Genomic DNA, 18,070 nt, shown 5'->3' on the forward strand with positions numbered 1-18,070 from the left:
TGGCCCCATCACCTATGGATGTGGTTCGAGTAGGTGGAGGCACAATTCCACCTCTGCAAAATCTCAGCCGATATCACAAAATTTTACCATGTCGTGGGTGCGCTGGACCAGGACACGGCGGCAAGGGTGGACAACATCATTCACCGGCCACCAGCAGTGGGCAAGTATACTGTCCTTAAAAATCTACTCCTGGGGAAATTTGGCCTCACTCCCCAGCACTGTGCTTCCAGGATCTTACACCTGGATGGATTGGGGGATCGCAGCCCCTCAGCCCTCATGGACGAAATGCTGGCCCTGGCGGAGGATCATGAACTGTGTTTCCTCTTCTGCCAGATATTCCTTGAACAGATGTCAGATATCCAGCTCCATCTGTTCGAAGAGGACTTTTCCAACCCCCGCAAGGCCGCAACCCGAGCAGATGTCCTCTGGCGTGCAAAACAGGAGAACGAGGCAGCCAAGTCTCCAAGCCGGGGCCCTGCCATCCGCAGGATACCCCCAAGCACAAGCCGGAGGAAACCCATTCAACATGGTGCTTTTATCACTAACGCTGGTGAGCGAAAGCCCCCAAGTGCCGCCAGCCCTGCGACTTCCAGGGAAATGGCCAGGACATCCACTGTTGATGACTGCGACCGTTGGCCACGTGAACAGCCTCCTTTACATCACTGACAAGTCCATGGGCTGCCGGTTCCTGGTGGACACAGGGGCTGAACTGAGCACTCTCCCCACTACAGTGCTGGAAACTCGCACCCAGACCCCAGGTCCAACCCTGTGGGCTACCAATGGTTCCGCAATCACGGCCCATGGCACCCATAGGGCACAGATACAGATCAGGGATGAAAAGTTCACTTGGTGGTTTGTCCTGGCCTCGGTGGGCACCACGCTGTTAGGCACTGACTTCACGGTTTGCTAGTGGATGTGAGGAGCAGGATGCTGCTCAATGCCCGCACTTTTTGCTTGGTGCGCCTGGGCATGGTGGACAACGACAGCCCCAAAATCGCCATGGTAGCCACCGCCACAGATGAGTTAGCCGAGATCCTCAGTGAGTTCCCTGCTATCCTGGAGCCACGCTTCGACGTTGTCTCCCCCCACCATGGAGTTTTCCATCACATCTCCACGAAAGGCCCCCCGCTGCTTCCCAGAGCTAGGCGGCTGCCACCGGAGAAGCTAAAACAGGCAAAGGAGGAATTTTCTAGGCTCCAGGAGCTGGGCATCGTTCGGTGGTTGGACAGCGCTTGGGCGGCACCACTGCACATGGCCCCGAAGTTATTGGGGGTTTAGAGGCCCTGCGGAGACTACAGACGGCTAAACTATGCCATGACTCCAGACAGGTACCCGGTCCCCCATATCCAAGACTTCACGGCCAACCTCCACGGCGCGCGGTTCTTTTCAAAAGTCGATCTGATGAGCGGATACCACCAGTTCCCGGTACACCTCGATGACGTTGGAAAGACCGCCATTATCACCCCTTTCGGCTTGTTCGAATTCCTCTGGATGCCGTTCGGGTTGAAGAATGCGGATGCAGTGGGTAGGGATTTGGACTTTGTCTTTATCTACCTACTTGACAACCTGGTAGCCAGCCGCATCCACGAAGAGCACAAGGCCCATCTCCATACCCTGTCACCCATCTGGCAGAATTCACCCTCATGCTCAACAAGGCCAAATGCCAGTTTGGGAAACAGACATTGCAATTCCTAGAGCACACCATCTCAGGGTCTGGGGCAGCTCCAGTACTGGAGAAAGTGTACTTGTGAATGCATTTTCCAAAACCTTTCTCCCTCAAGGACCTACAGGAATTTGTGGGAATGGTAAATTTTTACCAGAGGTTCATCCCCAATGCTGCCCGCATCATCGCGCTGAATGCAACAAAAGAGAAGACCCTGGCCTGGTCTGAGGAGACGGACGAGGTCTTCACTGAAACAAAACAGGCACTTGCAGAGGCAACTTTGTTGGTGCACCCGCTCCCGGAAGCGCACACAGCACACTCGGTGGACGCTTCAGCCACGGTGGTCGGGGGAGTACTGGAACAGTGGCTGGATGGGCAGTGGTACCCGCTGGCCTTTTTCAGTAAGCAGTTGCGGCCACCGGAGCTTAAATACAGTGCATTCGACCAGGAGCTCCTGGCGCTGTACCTGGCCATCCGCCACTTCCAATACTTCTTGGGAGGGCAGAACTTTCACCATTTTTACTGATCACAAGCCCCTCACCCAAGCACTGGCCATGACCAAGGACCTGTAGTCAGCCAGGCAACAGCGCCATCTGTCCTACATGTCTGAATTCACGACAGACATCCAGCACAGGACAATGTGGTTGCGGATGTGCTCTCCCGCCCGCCCATCAGCATGCTAGCTCCTGGCCTCGACTACGCGCAACTAGTGCAGGCCCAGCAGCATTTCACCGAAATTTAAGCTCTCCAGACCGCCACCTCGGGTCTCCAGCTTGAGGATATCCAACTTCCCGACTCCGCCAAGCTGCTGCTCTGCAACACCTCCACTGGCTCACCGCGCCCGGTAGTCCCAAAGGAATGGAGGGCAAGGATCGTCAGCTCTATCCATGATCTTGCCCACTCATCACTAAAATCTACAGTGTGTATGGTGGCACAGCGATTCGTCTGGCATGTCCTCAAGAAGGAGGTGGCAGTACTAACCTGAAACTGCATCAGGTGCCAGATGTCTAAAGTCCACAGGCACACGCAGGGCCCTGTTCAACATTTCGACTCGGCAACGCGGAGGTTCCAGCATATCCACATGGATGTCATGGACCCCAGGGAATCGCAGTACCTGTTTACCATAGTGGACAGAGCAAGCAGATGGCTGGAAGTCATCCCGGTCCGTGAGGCATCAGCGGAGACGTATGCTAGAGCACTGGTCAGCCAGTGGATCGCTCGTTTCAGTGTGCTGGCGCACATCGTGAGCGACAGCGGCGCCCAATTTACTGTGGACCGCTCAAAGGCTGCTCATTTGGACTTATCACAGCTGATGCAGATGGCCACGGCCCAGCGCCGGGGTCGGCCGCCGAAGCGATGGGATGCGTAGCCAATTCTGGGGGGAGGTTGTGTGGCGGCGCACATCCTCTTGGCGAATTGGCCCCGCTTGTATCGCCATGTGGTGGGGCAGCCATGGGGAAATGGGGTCGTCAGAGGTTTCTCTCTGACTCCAGCATCCCTTCCAGCGTACACCCTGGGCAGCGATTATGGCGTCACAACGCACCAGGTGACTGAGCTCATGCTGCTCTTGAAGGAGCACGCTGAATTTGAATAAAAACAGTCGTTAACGACCTTCGGTGTGGCAGCAGTGATTTCCTTCAGCTCCTGCAAGCACCACAATATCATATATTGTGGATTGATATGTTTTTGGAAGAGTTAGATTGGGGGTTTTAGTGTAGGTCATAAACAAACACAGACACTTCATAAAACAGATCTCATTTAAAATGCCAGAGCTCTGCTCAAACCAGACAGTCAAGGCTCCGAGTGCCTTTGCAAAAACTTTGAAGAATACCTATTGGAGACTTCATAAGTAGGTGTTGATTGGACAGGCTATGGAGTAATGAATTATTGTTTTGAGAGCAATAGATTAACAGTGCTGCAATCTGGATGCAGTTTGCAGTTCTAAGAAGGTCATGTGGCTTTGCAAGCAGAGAGAGAGGAGAGCAAACACTGTGTGTGTGTGAGAGAGAGAGAGAACTGGTGTCTGCAGCATGGCAATCTGGCAACTTGTTTAAAACCATTTTGAAGATGGGTTGTGTTCTGAGGTCAGCCTGTTAAAACAACCCATTGGATCCATATAAGAGGAAATGGCTGGCTGGAGTGTTTCACCTGAAATAAGGGAAACAAAAAGAAACTCTGTGGTGACCTGCAGAAGAAGAAAACACTGATGGGGAAAGTTTCTTCAGCAAGATACTGAAGTGACTGATTGGAGGGAATAAGTTTGTGAGTGTCCAACAAGCAATGAATCTCTCTCTGAAACCAACGAGATCCTTCCTGAGCGGTAACCAATTACTTTTAAACACCAGAGCTTGGTGAAAATTCATGAATGTTAAATTCTGTGCACAGTATAAGGATTGCCTGACATTGGTGAACTTGGAGGAGTGAGAAGTGAGATTGGACTGTGAATCAAAGAACTTTTCTGAACTTATACACATTAGCTACATATGCGCTTTAAATTAGAAGGGGGTTAAATTAATAGTAATAAGTTAAAGTTTGATCATGTTTTTATGTTTAAAGAAAATTAAAAACTACTTTTGTTGAAGTAACCATTTGTCTTGGTGAATTTCTATTGCTGCTGGATTTTGGTGTCCTCTAGGCCCGTAACAATAGTAATAGGAGACTCTTTTTAAACAAAGTGGGAGAGTTGGTAGCATTATCCCATACAATTTATAATTACTATGAGAAAAGCAATAGCAGACCTGCCCTCCCAGAATTCTGTGCGGCAGAGAAAGGGCTGTATGCCTAGGTGCATACTTGGAGCATTCATAGAGGGGTTTCTATGCCGCACAGCATTCTGGAAAGTCATGTCCGCCATTACTTTTTTCCCATGGTCTTTATAAATTGTGCACTTACAGTGCTACCAATTTTCCCATTTTGTTTAAAAATTGTCTGCTATTGCTATTTATTGCTGTTTATTGCTATTTATTTTTGCTCTCTTGCCCCCCCCCCCCAACTATGATTTTCCCATGGCAAAGTTTATACCTTCATTTTAATTTTTTCTTCCTGCACTCAACTTGGATCATTTCAATCCCACAATGAAATTACCCCGTTCACACTCGCCTGATTGCAACACCAGTGTCTGCAGATGCTGAGGATTGTACTGGGGTCGAGGCCGTCAATCTCCAGCGTGAAATGACATCATCTGATGCCGGCGTTGAGCTGATTTTGCTTTTACACTTGGCACTTTAAGTCCGATTGGCATTTGATTCCTGGGATCACTTGCAAGTGTGAAAGGGGCTAAAGATGGTTCCCTTGTTCCTCCTCAAAGTGGATCTTTTATGTTCACCTATGAGAGTAGCCATTGCTGCAATCGATCTGGGAGACAGCAGTCCCAAGAGTGTTAGAAACATTTGGAAGCCTTGTGCTTTCGACTGGAGTGGATCTTTCAAATCACTATCTTCTTAAGACCAGATTGGAGAGACAATCAATACAGAAACATTTCCTTTGGACCTGCACTATCGAACACCTGTTTTTAACACTGATTCTCCCCTCACCAATTTTCTTCTTTTCAAGTTCCCATCAACTCTCCCTGAGATTCTAGCACTCACCCACATACTAGAGGCAATTCATTGTGGTAATTTAACCTATCAGCCCACAAATCTTTAGGATGTGCGAGGAAACTGGAGCTTTTGCATAAGCAACCCCATTCGGTCGCAGGGAAAATGTGCAAACTCCATTCGTGCCGCACCAGAGGTCAGGTCTTAATCCAACTCATGGGGATTGTGAAGGAGTAGCTTTATTAACTGCTCTTTGTTGGCTATCCAGTGAGCCATAGTATCATAGGATGTAATTTATCTTACAGCACAGTAATCACATAAAGATGAACTTGGCATGTCTGAGTATCATAGACCAGATTAGTACACAGCATATGTTTTTTTGATATCACATCTATCAAGTTTGATAATGGCCATTGATATCTCTGTCATAGTGATTGTATGAACTAAAACTGGAACTATTTGAGTTGAACAAGAAGTCTGTAGATGCTGGGGTTCATGCATTACACAAAGTTATCCTTATGACCTGATGTGTTTAATTTCTGGAGTTAAAGATTGCAACCTGCACCCCAAGATGTAAAGAAGAAAAGTTTCAGGAGAAACTGGTGGTGATGGATTTGTGACAACTGGTATGGGGTAGAGTTTACCCATCACAGGTGATGCTTATGTTCATTACTTGCTTTGTCAAGGAAGGTTGCTGGGAGAATCTTAATTAATTTTTAATGGCTGTTTTGTGAGTAAGCTGAAAGCTAACAGTTTGGTTGTGAGTTGGTACTTGACATGCCATTACTAGGATTTTGATCTACTAATTACCACAAATGCAACTTTGCTTCATGGATGGGGTAATGATAAACCCCTTGTTAGTCCCTTGACATTTCATTGATGTCATCCAGATACATAGATTGCTAAACTGCTGTCATGAGAAATGGGAATAATGCTTTTGGCTGATGCACAATAAATCTGTAACATTGTTTCTTGGTAAACATGTACAGATATTTTGTTCTTCTCCGCAAGAAACTATTCTTCATTTGCACCAAAAGAGCAGAGCATTGACAGAAGGTCAAATTGATTCCGTTTTCTTTTAACTACATTGGAAGATTGGAGTAATCACACGGAAATAATCTAGCCTGGTGATCTATCAAATTTCAGCCACAATTTATGTGTGTGTATGTGTATAATATATACATGTTTTGCTTTCCTCACTCCTTCATATCATTAGTACCTGTGATTTAAAATAGAATACTCTGGTGGGGGTGGTGGGTGGGGGGGTGGTGTGCGGGGGAACCTGCAGGTGAGGCAAAGTGAGAAATAGATTGGAAAATCAAAAGTAGCTGGAGGAATTCACTGGGTCTGACAGCATCCATGGAGGGAAATGGTCGGTCAACAGTTTGGATTGGGGCCTTTTTTTGAGACTCAGAGATAATGTTTTGGGTTCGGGGCTGAAAAATTGTTTTTTAATTTCTTTCCATGGATGCTACCTGATCACCTGGGTCCTTTCAGCTTCTAATTGTTGCTGTACACAGAATGAACTGGAAATTGTGGGACAACCTCATCAAATGTTGACAAGGCCAATGTGGTTGTGGCCACCATAATACCTGATTTCACTTAAGATGCTACAAAGGAGATGTAGCAGGATATTGCCAGGGATGGAATGTTTTAACTCCGAGAAGAGATTGGTTGAGGTAGTTTTGTTGTCCTTTGAAGCTGAGAGGGGACCTGATTGAAGTATGTAGAAAGTTATGATGGGCATAGGGCAGAGACTGAGAATATTTTCCCATAACAGAGGCATTAGTTTAAGCTAAGGAGTAAGAGGTTTGTGAGGGAAAAATAAAATCACCCAGAGGGTGGTTGCAATTTGAATGCCCTATACAAGAAGGTGGAGACAAGTAGATTCAAGATTCAATTTATTGTCATAGTAATAAAGCAGAGTACTGTTACACAAAATTTCTTTTTGCCTGCTGCAAGGCAGACAGATTAGCCGCAGGCAGGAATTGCCTAAGCATCTCTACAGTCAGACTTAGCAGTCAGAGAGAGAAGCAAAAGAGCCTCCCCAGAGTCACAGAGTGTCCATAGATTCACCTCCAGTGCTTCCAAAGCCACACTGAGTCTTGTCCAAACCATTGGCAAACGAGCTCCAGATCTGAACCTCCAACACAGTCAGGAACCCTTCGTTCCCTCAGCACCTCCTCGCACCCCATTTCCGATACCTGGTACCCCTCCAGCCAGTTTGAGCCAGTCTCCAGCAGCCTGCAGCCCAACGCAAGTATTCCAAAAGTAGTCCTCAGCAGCCCACAGGTTCCTCACTTCGAGTCACATGCACTGGTCCCTCAGCTGCAGAGCCCCCTTACTGCTCCACCACTGTGGTCTCCATTCACGTGGGTCGTCTCCTGCACTTCTCTTTCTCGGGAGGGGGTTGACCTTCCCGTCCTCTGGTGCCCTGCTCCAGTCCTCCGCTTCCCTGGAGTCTGCAGCCCCTCGTGGCTGCTGCTGGTTACTAGGCACCGCCATCTTGGGCGCAGACCCACTGGTGTCGTGGGATTTCAAGTAAAACCACCGTTGGCTCCCTCATTGAGCTGTTCAAAGACCGGACGGAACTGATGGCAGTCAACTGGGTGGCTGGACCTCGTGGGAGCACTGTGTCTCCGCTCCCTTGCTCCCCATGGGTGTGCACCAGTGGCAGCACTGCCATTACAGCGGGTCCGGCAACACCACCATCTTTATGCCTCACAACATTTAAATGTACTCTCACAATTTTTAAATAGTATCTGAATGAGCACTTGAATCTCTTGGGCAGCATGGTTAGCATAGAGATTACCACAAAACTATTACTGCATCAGCAACCTGGTTTTGAATCTGTTGCTGTCTATAAGAGTTTGTACATTCTCCCTGTAACCTGTGTAAGATTTCTTCGGGTTCTCCAGTTTCCTCTCACCCACAAAACCGTATGGTGTTGTAGCTTCATTAGGTGTGATTGGATCTCAGTGGCTGGAATTGGCTTCTAATGTGTTCTAAAAACATTTTTTAATAAAAGAAAAAATAAAGCATGGAAAGCTGTGGACTATAGGTGGTAAACAGGATTAGTATCAATGGGCATGGATACACTGGGCTGCAGAGCCTGTTTCATTGCTGTGTGATCCTGTGACTCAACTGGTCAGGCAGCAACTGTGGAAAGGGAGCCAGAGTTCATATTTTAGGTCATGGAACTGACAAAGGACCTTCAACCTGAAATATTAACTCATATCTTTACATTGATGCTGCCTGACCTAATGAATGTTTCCACAGCTTCTGTTTTTATTTCGAGAAATAGACTTCACTGGACATTCTTCAGAGTCTACGTAACTGATGACTTATCCATCCTGGACACATAACATCTCCTCACTTCTCAGGAAGGCATATCAGTGACTGCACTTCCTTAGAAGGCTGAGGTGGGCAAAGCTACCAGCCACCATTCTGTCAACTTTCAATAGAAGCTCTATTGAGAGCCTCTGTCACAATGCAGCGTGGTTGCTGTAAAGCATCAGATCAGAGGTCAATTCCACAGGGCCATAAAAGCTAAAGAGAGGAACACTGAGGTCACCCTCCCCAAATGTTGTTTCACTGGGTTCTACTGTTACAATTGGATGATAAGTAAACTTGAATTTAATTTTATCTGAAAGAAGGTGACCATCAAATCTAACTCAGAACAAGGAGCAGGAGAAGAGAGGAAATAAAACAAAATGTGTTTGGTGGAAGGTAGGAGACCTTAAATGATGAAAGGGATATTGACATTGGGCAAAAGTAATTAGTAATTGAAAGATATGTTTTGAAAGCAAAAAGATAAACCTAGAGGGGATGTAAATAGCACCAATGGAACTGTTGTCAATGTCTCCTGCCTATGAAAATGAGAACAGTGGTTACAAACAGTAGAATTCCATTGTGATACAAGTGCCTAACTTTTTATCTGGGGTTCTGAACACCAGCAACCTCCAAAAACCGACACTTTTTTTGGTAGATGACATTACACATAATGTTAATTTCCTGTAATAAATTCTCTGTTTTCAGAGAGAGACCCTGCCCCCCCCCCAAAGTCCCAGCACCTGGTAGGAGATAAGCAAGCAGTGTCTGGTCCATTACAGGAGCAATGGCTATCTTCCTTACCCATAATCCCCCATGCATCTGGAACTGCCCTGGTGCTGGCAGAGTGGTTCCAGCTGCGTGGGGGATTATGGGTAACGAACATGGCCATTGCTCCTGCATTGAGCTGTCGCCACAATCTGGCTCGGCAGCACTGCACACCTACTGCCATGTCGGGAGTTAGATGGGTGGGGTGCGGTGTTGGGCAGTGTTGCACTTCCAGGGCGCCCGACGAGCTGGTGGAGTGCATGAAAGTCATCGGCGCCTGTCTCCACTGCTCCGCTTGCAGCTCTGCACTGAAGGGATGGTTGCCCAGAACCATGGCCTCTCATGCTGGAGCCCACCTGACCCTGATCGTCCCCCTCATGTCCAGCTTTCTGTCCTGCTGGGCTGCCAGCTCCAAGCAGCCAGCGCTGGCACGTCAAACCAGCAATCCCCCCTCCCCATGCTCAGCTCGGCCTAGGATGCAAAATAGTCTGGCACCAACCCTTGGTCGGGGAGCGGCGAAGGCCAGGGTGGTGGCGACGGGACGGCTAGGGGGGCAGATGGTGGGAGCTAGGAGTGAAGCATTTGCTTAAAGGGACCAAATCAACATGATTGCAAAATCCGGAAGATTCCAAACAACGGCAGGTGTCAGGTCCCAATCATCCCAGACAAAAGGTTAGGCACTTCTAACTGGAAGATTATAAAATACCTCATCAAGAAACTAGATGCCCTCTGTTGACCCTGTAGGCCATTTCATGCCAGGTCTCCACCTAGAGGCCGGCTACAAGCACAGAGAGAAAACTTTCATAGAGCACCCCAAAAGGCTGCTTCAGCATCGCATTCATGTCGAGTGGTGCCTCTTAGTGCCCTCTGGATCCAGTGGAAGCGGGGCAACTGGTTCCGTAGCGCCACCCATCAAAATATGCAGCAGAGCAATGGCTGTCTTCCTACCCATAATCCCCCACATACCTGGAAATACTCTGTGTTTCCCAGACCATTTTCAGCTGCGGGGGGATTATGGGTAGGGAAGACAGCCATTGTTCTGTTGCGTTTTGAGCCGCAGAGAGCGCCTCCAAAGGCCAAAGCGGCCCGGTGTGGCTGTCACAACCCGCACTGGCCGCCTCTTGATGGCGCCTGCCTCTGCTGCCTTTACAGAATCCGCCTGCCACCCCTGCCTTGAGGGGGTCATGGAGGGAAAGGGGTGAGTGGGGATATGGGTCGCGGGCCAACGACGTCATCAGCTCACCCTGAACCAACTGCTTGCAACAGCAAGCCAAGAAGGGTTGGATTCGGTGCCTTGGAGCCAGCAACAGAACGTTCAGAAAGGTAAGTCTCCAGGCATAAGGGTGGAGAAGCTCCGCTTTTACAGTCGGGCATTTTCCTTGCTTGAAAAGGCCTTGTGAGTCATTCCTCATTTCAGGATCATTCAGATTGTTGCATGTTTTGCACATTGAAAACTGGGGACAACTGTAATTACTCCAAGCAATTGTGCTACAAAATTCAACTTTTTTCAACCAGTCTATCATCATTGTAAATTGTGCATGGAACTGGTGATATGCTCTGACCAACTTTGTGTCACTGCTCATAAATATATGACAGATTCCACTGCCATGTGGATTTTCATTCCCACATCTGAGAGTTTACCTTTCCAATAGTTTCCCAGACTTGCCCTCTGCACTCATGGTTATTCTCCATTCTGATTCCAGCTGAGTTTTGCCAACCTCTGCTCTGGAATTCCCTTTGTATTCCAATTACAACCAAGATATATGCATGCTAAAAACCCGTTAAGTATATTATATATTTTCTCTTCATTTCTCTCTCCTTTTTCTTATACCTCCCGACACTACTTTGTCATTTCATCTGCTTGAGTGCTCAGCCTCCAGAATCAAGCAGCGCTGCCCAAAATCACAACCTTAATGGATCAAAAGCATTCAAATTAAGGAAGTTCTCCTGAATATGATTCAGTCATTCTTCGACCTTCAATATAATCCCAGTCAGTTACTGCTGCCATCAGGAAAGAGGTATAGGTGCCAAAGACTCGCACCATCAGGTTCAGAAACAACTGCTACCCCTCCACCATCAGACTCTTCAACAATAAACTCCAAAGACTCATTTAAGGACTCTTACTTGTGCACTTTATTGATTTTCTTTGTTCTGTCTGTATTGCATAGTCAATTTGTTTTCATTTGCTATTTGTTGAGAGTTCTGTTAATTGTTTACATGTTTACGCTGTGTACAGTTTATTTTTTGCTCTACCAATTAGTGATAATTCTGCCACACTCGCAGAAAAAAGGAATCTCGGTTGTATGTGATGTCATGTATATTCTCTGACAATAAATCTGAAATCTGCTTTTCCATCTTTCCATTGATGTTTCTCCCAGTTCTGGATTTTTGACCTCTATCCATTTTCCTTAGATAATAGCTAAAGGCAGATCTGCCCAAGACCTGAAGCACTGGTAGTTCACTCCCTAAACCTCTATACATTTCTCTCTTCCTCCACGTTCTCTTTTTCTTCGTCCTCACTTCACTGACCAGGGGTTTGGACATCAGCCCAACCATTTTCATGTGGCAGTGTACATTTGATATTCCTGTGAGCACCTCAACATATTATACTTGATATAAGTGTCCCATACAAATACCAGTTTTATTTCTGTAAGAGTGTTGAAATATGTTGTATCTGAATCTATTTGTTACTGCCTTATTATGGGGGAAAATCTACATTTTCCTTTCCTGCTATTAATTCCCCTTTTTAGAAATGGGCACTTGAGTTAAGGACTTGGTTGTCTCTCAGCTGGTTCCAATTATTTCATGGGATTGCCAATCACTCCAATATCATTTTGCATAATTTCATGATTTTGAGGAAAGTCAACTCCTTTTGCCATGTGTAACATGGACCGAATTGTTCATCAAGTGCAAAATGTTATGTGGATCATAAATTAACTGAACATAGTTGAGTTGTCAGTTTCTTAAACCTGCATGAGATTTGGTTCCCACTGTAGCCTCCAATAATATTCTGAGTCACACTGCTAATCTCTTGATTATATTGCTGGGGGGAGGCAGTGGAGAAAATGCTTCATATAGTGCAGGTTGCAATGACATGATGTTCTCATACATGAGCTGAGGAGGGGCAAAGAAGAAGACGTGGAGGAAAACAGCCTAAGCAACCAAGGTCTGTCAAGCATAAAATTATGCGAATACCAGAAATCTGAAATATTTAAAAATTGAGAAAGTGAGCAAACACTTATAAAGTTGGATAAGATCTTCGATGCTAGAAACAGAGATCATTTTGAGATTTTTTTGGAGTCCACGGAACTGCCCCAAAATGGAAATAGCCATTTAAGTGTATTGTCAGTAAGGAAAGAGACTTTGATTTTAAATTTAGGCATAAATGCAGTAACAGCCCCATCCATCCCATGAACCCATGCCCTCCAAAAACACCAGTTAACCTACAGTTCCCATACGTTGTTGGAGCTTCAGAAGAAACCAGAGCACATGAAGGAAACCCACAAAGACATGAGGAGAACGTACAAACTCCTTGCAGACTGCGCTGGATTTGAACCTGTGTTGTTGATGCTGTAATTACTGCTATTCTAACGTGCGTTTTTTGAAGTTTCCATTGACGTTTCCCCACAACCATCTCTTTCTCTAATGAGGTGGAGGTTTATTGCTCGTTATTTTAAGTTGTGTTTGATCTGTCAGTAAATGCTCTTTGAACCCAACCTTTGATTTCTTTAACAACTCTCCACTCTGCAAGTGGTGTCATTCAGCATTTAGACACTCAGTTTGATTGAATCTGATATCAAGATTGTACTCCTGTATTTTCAAAAATAATTAATAAATATTGCAAAACTGCTTGGGTACAGCTTTGTATTTTGGGATGCATTTTTATGGAGAATGGGGATAATAAGCAGATTCTCAGTGACAAGATATAGCAATTCTCTCAGTGTTAACAAATTTCCCAATGAGTAAGTCTGATGCCACTCTGACAATATGATGAAAAATTGATTTATCATTGACAATATGTGGTTCTGCCTGGTTTAACTGGTAAAGTCTCATGAACCTAAAAACTGAAAGGCACTCTTCTACATACACATATTGTTCAAGTGGCATCAACCTGTGCAGAATGGTGGGAAAAAAACCTCAGAGCTAATTCATGTTCTACAGAAGTTTTGTTCCTTTAAAACATTGCAATGGGAGAGTGTTAAATTCTCTAATGGCTAATTAGAAGTATTATGGAATATCGTCCATTCTATCCAGAAGAGTAGAATGAAAATCATGTAATCGGTTCTGGGAACAATCAGTTGGTCCTGGAGGGATTGCACTGCAGATAAACTAGGGATTGAATTGCATTGAGATCGTACACAGGGATTTATTCCCTGGTATTTGGGATGATGAAAGATGAGTTGATTGGAGTTTGCTAGTGGGCTGATAGAAAATGTTTGGGGCCAAGAAACAGCCCAAATGTAAACCAGACTTTTCGAGAGGGAAGTAAAGAGGTGTTAAGACATTTATATCTTCTGCAAGTGGCAACTGATAAGTTGTTTGTTCATTTTCATTCTAACATCAGGAGACTTTCTTAATCAGAGGTGTTGATAGATGTCTGATAAAACTCAGAGTGGAATACACAACAGCCATAATCAGATTAGATTACTCCAAGAGCCAATCAGACTCCTCCTGTGCTCATGTTTGGTTGATTGATCAAAGACCATATTTCCCAATTTATTGTATACACAAAGTAAGACAGGATTTTTTAAATTAGGAAGAAGATATAAAGAGGCTCCTTGGGGAATGGAAGAGCAGAGTGTGTGGGAAAGAATATGGCAGACGCAATATTATGTTGAAAATTGTGATGCACATTTGTGCAAGGAACAGAAAGACTATTTTTTTAATAATAATGAAAGATTTGGTAATGTTGATGCTCAAAAGAATCCAGTTGCTCTTGAATTCAGGTAACTAAAATCCAGCATTTTGCTGTGGTAAACCTTGGGGAGGACAAATGGAATGCTTATTACAAGAGGCTTTGAGTACAAGTATAAACATGTCTTATATAGGGTTTTGGTAAAGGCTGCACCTGGAGTATTGTGCACAGTTTGTGTAATCTGCTCAGTTTAGCCCTTCGAGTCTATGCAAATTTCTGGAAAATGTTACACTGGGTTCCTTTCAGAACCACTTTATTCTCCTCAAGATATGATAGCTAGACATACTGCCTCAACCAGGACATTGGAAAGGTGGAAACATGACTCTTCAGTCTTACAGTCCTTTGACTTGCAGTAACATTTAATTATTTGACAGTTGATAAATGATGAAAGAAAGTTTGATAAGAGCTACGAAAGCTATTGCAAGTGTAAGATGATGAGAAAAGAAGAACCATTGCCAAAAGGGTTGAAGAAAAAGGGGGGAAAAAAATCACTTTAATTTGTGTGACCTAAAGTTTAGCCTTATTATAAATAATAAACTATTCTTTGACAGTCTGATGAAATTATTAGAACTTTTCTTTTTTGCAGCTTTGGTGAACTCTGGAGCATCTCATATTTCTTTGATATAGCTTGTTGAAATTATATGATGGTGTCTAGGTTAATTAGCCCATGCCTTCCATCAGCACTGAGTTGGATGTCTGTTTGATCTCCAACACAACAAGGGAGGAGGCCGAGCTGATGTGGTAATTGATAAGAATGCAATGTCTATATAGTCTGTTTACGTTTAAGCATAATTTGGCAATAAAGGGTCTTTCTTCTCCGACAGGAACTGAAAAGGTTCGACAAGCGCAAACTTGCAAGCATCTTCATGTGGTAAACCCAGACTGGTTATGGTGCTCTCTAGAACGCTGGGAAAGAGTTGAGGAAAAATTATTCCCACTGAAAGAAGACTATGTCAAAACTCAAAGGTAACCAATATGAGCATTTGTATAAATGCCTTCAATGTAGAAAAATATTGTAAAAATGTTTCGCACACAAATAACCAGATAAAGGATGCTAAACATAGGAGATGTTGGAAAGGGGTGATTATGAGCTTGCTACAAGGGGTGAGATTTAATGCATGCTGAAGGATCTTTAGAGATGGAAATGAAGCCTGGACTCCTAATTGGCAATTAGGTGAAGGAATCAGAATAGTACAAGCTGCCAGCTTTGGACGAAGGTGACTGATTGCACAGGGTATGGAGGATGAGGAGGCAAAACCCCTGAGAAGATTTGCATGTAGGTTTTAAACTTGGGCAGACAGAGTCATCAGGCAAATGGGACTCAGTCTATGGAAAAGCAGAAGTGATACTATAACAATGGGGTAGTCTAGAATAAGTGCATGGGTGGGTGCTGACAAGTCTTCACGAGACCGTGACACAGGAAGTTTAATTTGAATAACATGTTGATATTGAGAAGAATGTTGGGGAAGGGTTGTGGTGGAGTATGGGTGAAGACAATGCCTCTGCCCTCCTGTTTTTGTTTGAATAGGAGCTTGGATTATTGGACAAAATATCTGATATTGCAGGTATTTAGAGCAATGGAGAAAGATGATGCCACTACCTGATGGGGAACCGAAGAGATCTGTTGGTTTATTAATGGGTGATTGCATAATTGAATGTGTTTTTCCATTTAAAATATGGTATCTAATAATATTATTAATTCAAAGGTTGAATACATGTTAGCTGCTGGTGGGAAATCATTTGTAGCTACAGTAAAACTTCTTGTATCTGGAATTCAACCAAACAGCAAAAAATTGTGGAAAATAAATTTTAATAAGTAAAATAAATAAGAATAAAATAATAGGTTAAAAAAATTGTAAAAGTAAATAATCTCTGAAGTAACACATACTTTGGGTGATGATGGGAGCAGGTGGAGTGCCTTGGCCAATCTTTGCTCTTAGCAGCTGTTTTAATAAAGTTTGAATAATGTTGTATTTAAATAAAATGGCATCACCCAGGATGAAGAGCTAGTTGATCCCATTTGACGTTGGGGTGACTCTTAAAGTGTCTCCTTGACCCTGTTTAGTAAGAGTCGCTCTGGTCAGAGGCTTTATCTGTAAATTTGGGGGAGAAGAGGTTAATTATCTTTCGGGTGGCTCTGTGGAGGGGGAGGAACCTGCAGATGCAGTGACGGTTAAATGTTTTTTGGAGAATGTGAATGAAAAATAAAGTAAAATGGTTTAAGGTTTATAATTCATGCAAGTGAAGTTTGTTCAGTGTAAGTACAGTACAGTATTTTTGTCTTTTAAACTGTTTATTCTTAATGCAGGTGGATTAATTAGATATTGTTTCATTGTGGGGCTAAAATAAGTCTCAGAACCGGAAAATTCACTTAACCGGCATCTACCACTCCCCACAGATGCTGGGTGCCAGAGGTTTTACTGTATTATGGGTTAAAAATGGTTCATTTGTGGTGCACATAACCACCCCAATAATGCCTCCTTATATATGTTACTACTGCAGACTTTTAAATCCTTTGGCAAGTTCTCAAACTCCAATTAGCAAATATTAATGAACACTTTTTATCAAAAGATTTTCAAAAAAGAGGCCTGAAAGTGTTGAAGATATTTGGTATTATTCAAACCATGCCTACAACTTGCTGTTACTCATCTGAGTGAGGTGGTGAATAAACTTTAAGTTCCCAGTTACCTTGAATACAACTTTTACAATGCTTCTCATATGAACCTCAGAGTATAGCCTAAATAAGATCCACGGCTCAATGAAAGAGGTTGGCCCCGATATATCTCATTATAAGCTAAGCCTCAATAAATTTATCTTTGGTTCCACCTGCTGCAATAGAAAGATAACAACAACCACATGTTACACTGGGAGATTTAGTGTTTCCCTTTCATATCTTAAAACGTTTGATAACATCATCCTCTACTACTTAAAATGTCATTTCTCCAAGCCCAAGTATTATCTCTGATTTTTAAAATAGTGATAGTTTCCATTACTGAGATCCATTTCTTTGTAGAGCATTTAATCACTCTTTGAAAGATTGCCATGTTTTCAATTACACAGATGCCACCATTTGTAAAATCCTCTGAAAACTCCACCACCTTTCTTTCCTTTCAAAAAACCTAGTTTCAATCAAGCTGTCAGTCACCTTCCCCATCCCTTTGGCATGGCATCATTTTTTAAAATCACAGTTCTATGATGTTTCCTATGAATGTATGGTAATGGCTCTGAACTATTTGTCCAATTGTCACGGCAGGTCTGCCATTATCTAGTGACACTTTTATTTCTACATTTTCTGCAGACCTACCAGCCCCGCTAGCTTCCCCGAGCTTCAAGGTGGTTTTCAAATGCCATTATTTCATCCGACTCCCATTCATCCAAAGACGCAGCCTGGGTCCGATGTCCGGATTTATGATCCCAATACTGGGAAGCTAATCCGGAAAGACTCCCAGGGTAGCAGACAATCCACGTACATCCAGCCTCCGGCGGCTCCTGCTAAGTTACCAGTTCATGGAGAACAATCATCATTCAGGTACAGCTCCCAGAAAACTTCAGCCTATTCAGTTGTCTACTTAGAAATTATTGTAAATGCCAAGGTCACAGTGCACTCAGACAGAATTATAGTTATCACTTGTTGCCAATGCATCGTCGTAGGGAATAGAGGAAAGGTAATGTACATAGCGATCATCATAATGGGAAATGCTGAAAATAAATATTATGAAGTTATTTCAAATAGTTTGAATACATTTATGTTTGCTGTGGCACAGTCAGCAAATCCTCACTGCCAGTCCCACAGATGTCATTTGTTGGATTGTAGCATGATACTTAAGCTGAACTCGAATTCTTCCATCCAATGAAGAA

General features: G+C 44.1%; 1 protein-coding gene across 9 annotated transcripts in view; it reads left to right on the plus strand.

Moving 5' to 3' along the window:
• The window catches only part of ctdp1 (CTD (carboxy-terminal domain, RNA polymerase II, polypeptide A) phosphatase, subunit 1), a 343,304-nt gene that overhangs the window by 80,762 nt on the left and 244,472 nt on the right, over positions 1-18,070 (plus strand). For all 9 annotated transcript variants that reach the window (XM_069920830.1, XM_069920826.1, XM_069920827.1 and 6 more), the window contains exons 9-10: positions 15,037-15,178; positions 17,511-17,741. In XM_069920830.1, coding sequence (XP_069776931.1) covers positions 15,037-15,178; positions 17,511-17,741 — 373 coding nt within the window. The remainder of the gene's footprint in view (positions 1-15,036; positions 15,179-17,510; positions 17,742-18,070) is intronic.

This window comes from Narcine bancroftii, chromosome 2 (genome assembly GCF_036971445.1).
Source record: "Narcine bancroftii isolate sNarBan1 chromosome 2, sNarBan1.hap1, whole genome shotgun sequence".
Classification (NCBI taxonomy): Eukaryota; Metazoa; Chordata; class Chondrichthyes; order Torpediniformes; family Narcinidae; genus Narcine; species Narcine bancroftii.